Here is a 4486-nt window from a genome sequence, read left to right as displayed (position 1 = left end):
GAGAGCGAGAAGGGGGGGAGAGAGCGAGAAGGGGGGGAGAGAGCGAGAAGGGGGGGAGAGCGAGAAGGGGGGAGAGAGCGAGAAGGGGGGAGAGAGTGAGAAGGGGGGTGAGAGAGCGAGAAGCGGGGGAGAGAGCGAGAAGTGGGGGAGAGAGCGAGAAGCGGGGGAGAGAGCGAGAAGGGGGGGAGAGAGCGAGAGAGGGGAGAGAGCGAGAAGGCGGGGGAAGAGAGCGAGAAGAGGGGAGAGAGCGAGAAGCGGGGGAGAGAGCGAGAAGGGGGGGAGAGAGCGAGAAGGGGGGGAGAGAGCGAGAAGGGGGGGAGAGAGCGAGAAGGGGGGAGAGAGCGAGAAGGGGGGAGAGAGCGAGAAGGGGGGGAGAGAGCGAGAAGCGGGTGAGAGAGCGAGAAGGGGGGAGAGAGCGAGAAGGGGGGGAGAGAGCGAGAAGGGGGGAGAGAGTGAGAAGGGGGTGAGAGAGCGAGAAGTGGGGGGGAGAGAGTGAGAAGTGGGGAGAGAGTGAGAAGGGGGGAGAGTGAGAAGGGGGGAGAGAGCGAGAAGGGGGAGAGAGTGAGAAGGGGGTGAGAGAGCGAGAAGTGGGGGAGAGAGCATGAGAAGGGGGGTAGAGAGCGAGAGGGGGAGAGAGTGAGAAGGGGGTGAGAGAGCGAGAGGGGGAGAGAGTGAGAAGGGGGGAGAGAGTGAGAAGTGGGGAGAGAGCGAGAAGTGGGGGAGAGAGCGAGAGGGGGAGAGAGAGCGAGAAGGGGGAGAGAGCGAGAAGTGGGGAGAGAGCGAGAAGTGGGGGAGAGAGTGAGAAGTGGGGAGAGAGCGAGAAGTGGGGAGAGAGCGAGAAGGGGGGGAGAGAGCGAGAAGGGGGAGAGAGCGAGAAGTGGGGAGAGAGCGAGAAGGGGGGGAGAGAGCGAGAAGGGGAGAGAGTGAGAAGGGGGGAGAGTGAGAGGGGGGGAGAGAGCGAGAAGGGGGGGAGAGAGTGACAAGGGGGGGAGAGAGCGAGAAGGGGGAGAGAGCGAGAAGGGGGAGAGGAGCGAGAAGGAGGGGAGAGAGCGAGAAGGGGAGAGAGCGAGAAGGGGAGAGAGCGAGAAGGGGGAGAGAGTGAGAAGGGGGGGAGAGTGAGAAGGGGGAGAGAGCGAGAGGGGGGGAGAGAGTGAGAAGGGGGGGAGAGAGCGAGAAGGGGGGAGAGAGCGAGAAGGGGGAGAGAGCGAGAAGGGGGAGAGAGCGAGAAGGGGAGAGAATGAGAAGGGGGGAGAGAGCGAGAAGGAGGGAGAGAGCGAGAAGGGGAGAGAGCGAGAAGGGGAAGAGAGCGAGAAGGGGGGGAGAGAGCGAGAAGGGGGGGAAGAGAGCGAGAAGGTGGGAGAGAGTGAGAGGGGGGATGAGAGCGAGAGGGGGGGAGAGAGCGAGAAGGGGAGAGAGCGAGAAGGGGGAGAGAGTGAGAGTGGGGGAGAGAGCGAGAAGGGGGGAGAGAGCGAGAGAGGAGAAGGGGGAGTAGAGCGATAGAGAGAGTGAAGGGGAGAGAGAGAGTGAAGGGAGATAGAGAGAGAGAGAAGGGGGAGATAGAGAGAGAGAGAAGGGGAGATAGAGAGAGAGAAGGGGAGAGAGAGAGAGAGAGAGAGAAGTGGGAGATAGAGAGAGAGGAAGGGGAGATAGAGAGAGAGAGAAGGGGGAGATAGAGAGAGAGAGAAGGGGAGATAGAGAGAGAGAGAAGGGAGAAGAGAGAGAGAGAAGGGGAGATAGAGAGAGAGAGAAGGGAGAAAGAGAGAGAGAGAAGGGGGAGATAGAGAGAGAAGGGAGATAGAGAGAGAGAGAAGGGGAGATAGAGAGAGAGAGAAGGGGTGATAGAGAGAGAGAGAAGGGGAGAAAGAGGAGAGAGGAGTGACAAGGTCAGGAATTGTGTGGGGGGGTATAAAGTACAGAGAGCACAGTGGGGATGGTGGAAGAACGTGATCCTGGTCTAAAGCGAGGGTTGAGTGAGAATGTGATCCAGATGGTAAGACTGGACAAAATCTGGAAGTCGTGCCACTGTTGCTATTCACTTCATACCAATATACCTGTTAATCCGTGAGCCACACACAGTGCCCATCTATGGTCCATTGGCAGGTCAGGAACTTGTTGGGGGGATAAGGTCATGAATCCGTGGGATGAAATTTGGCAGGAGGAGAAGTCAGGAACTGGGGAGGAGGGGACTGCGCGGTGGGGGGAAGGTGGTTAGGAACTTTGGCAGGGGGAGAAAGGGGAGATAGAGAGAGAGAAGGAGGAGAAAGAGCGAGAAGGAGGAGAAAGAGAGAGAAGGAGGAGAAAGAGAGAGAAGGGGTGTCTGGATGTCGGGGAACCGAGGCAGAAGCGGCAAAATTGAAAAAGAGCCCGTTAACAAGTATCAAGTACCTGTTAACAGGCATGTAAGTGGGTATTACCCTCTTCCCGCCTCTAGGTGTCGGGTCCAAGCGCAAATCGGGGATCCGGCACTCGGGAAGATTGATTGGAGGTGGGTTGACAGCAGGTTCTCTACCCGCTGTCAATCTTTGCAATTTTGACAGCGGTCCCGCCTCCACTCTGAGGACCGGCAAAATTCCGGCCGAAGTTGTCGTTCTGGGCTTCGCACAAGGCAAGTTTGTCTTCTTTTCGTAGGTCGGCGGTGAACTCCAGAGCTACACCACCGACTGCAATTTTTGGGCCAATATGCAGGCAGTGGAGAAGGTGCAAAAACATTTACTAGGATGATAGCAGAACTGAGAGGTTATACTTTGATTAGGCTGGGCTCTTTTCTCCAGAAAAGAGAAGACTGTGCAGTGACCTAATAGAGGGCTTAAAGATTATGGAAGGGTTTGATAGGGTAGACGTAGAGAAGAATTTTCAACTTGCGGGGAGACCAGAACTAGGGGCCATAAATATAAGATAGTCACTCATAAATTCAATAAGGAATTCAGGAGAAACTTCTTTACCCAGAGAGTGGTTAGAATGTGGAACTCGCTACCACAAGGGGTAGTTGAGGCGAATAGTATAGATGCATTTAAGGGGAAGTTAGATAAACACACGAGGGAGAATGGAATAGAAGGAGTGCAGTGAAGATTCACCAGACTGATACCTGGATGGCAGGACTGACGTATGAGGAGAGATTGGGTCGATTGGGCTTATATTCGCTAGAGTTTAGAAGAATGAGAGGAGATCTCATTGAAACTTATAAAATTCTAACAGGACTAGACAGACTAGATGCAGAAAGGATGTTCCCAATGGCGGGGGAGTCCAGAACCAGGGGTCACAGTCTAAGGATAAGGGGTAAGCCATTTTAGGACAGAGATGAAGAGGAATTTCTTCACCAGAGAGTGGTGAACCTGTGGAATTCTCTACCACAGGAGGCAGTTGAGGTCAATTCATTAAATATATTCAAGAAGGAGTTAGATATATTTCTTAAGGCTAAAGGGGTCAAGGGATATGGGGAGAAAGCAGGGACAGGGTACTGAGTTTGGATGATCAGCCATGATCTCATTAAATGACGGAGCAGGGCTGAGGGGCCGAATGGCCTACTCCTGCTCCTATCTTCTATGTTTCTATGTTATGTTGATGGGGTGAGATGAAGAAGGGTGGGAGGAGGCTCGTGTGGAACATGAACACTCGCATGGACTTGTTGGGCTGAATGGGCAGTTTCTGTGCTGTAAGTACTATGTAATGCTATGTAAGAGTTTTCTACCATAGAATGTACTTTTTTAACCAATTTTATTCATCATTTTTGTCCTTTTCAGTTAGCTGAATTACAGGGAGCTGATGAGAAAAAACTGAAGAATAAAATCATAGAGTTGCAGTGATCCATTGTTGATGTCCCATCTTAAATTTCTCTTGACTCTTCCTCTTCTGAAACAAAATGGATGGGAGTAAAATGCAAATTAAAAGTGATAATTCCACATTGATCAGGTCCAAGTATGTAAAACAATAAATGTGTTGCTACCAAAATGTTTTTGCTGTGAACTGTGGAACAATGGCACTAAATGTTATATAGTCAGATCCTCGATGCTTTGATCACCCTCCTTTTGCCCACCAATAAAGGGATGAGGGGGAAGAGCAAGATTTCTTCTGGTCACCACTTGTAAATGACATAATAAGCACAGGGAAAGATTTCCTCTGCTCATTATTTATAGTGAAACTGGAATGTACGCAAGAATGCACCAGACTAGCACCTCGATCAGGCTGCGCCAGTTTTCCAGGCATAAAACGGACGCTTCAGGGTCCAATATGGCGGGTGGCCCACGTGCGCCCGTCCCGCATTGCCCACCATATTGGATCAGGCTGCTCCGCAGGCGTTCAGGGCTGTGCCAGAACGATTCAGGAAGCTCATTATAAAATTTAAATTGAAATTGGTCTGGCCCAGTGCCTGACTGACCATGTGATAAACTCACCAACAACTCATGGTGCTAACACTCAGCAAGAACCCTGTATGAGCGCTATTTAAAGGGCTCCTCCCCTCTATATGGTTTAAATGCTGGTTTGTCCT

General features: G+C 52.4%; 1 protein-coding gene across 2 annotated transcripts in view; it reads left to right on the top strand.

Moving 5' to 3' along the window:
- The window catches only part of LOC147124763 (thioredoxin-like), a 65218-nt gene extending 61270 nt beyond the window's left edge, over positions 1 to 3948 (top strand). For both annotated transcript variants that reach the window (XM_085992838.1, XM_085992826.1), the window contains exon 5: positions 3741 to 3948. In XM_085992838.1, coding sequence (XP_085848964.1) covers positions 3741 to 3803 — 63 coding nt within the window. In that variant the 3' untranslated portion in view covers positions 3804 to 3948. The remainder of the gene's footprint in view (positions 1 to 3740) is intronic.
- The last annotated feature ends 538 nt before the right edge of the window (positions 3949 to 4486 follow it).

This window comes from Somniosus microcephalus, chromosome 1 (assembly GCF_052327205.1).
Source record: "Somniosus microcephalus isolate GS21.2 chromosome 1, FLI_Smic_1.0, whole genome shotgun sequence".
NCBI classification, from domain to species: Eukaryota; Metazoa; Chordata; class Chondrichthyes; order Squaliformes; family Somniosidae; genus Somniosus; species Somniosus microcephalus.
Note: the sequence above shows the minus strand (reverse complement) of the source record. Positions and strands in the feature narration are given on the sequence as shown.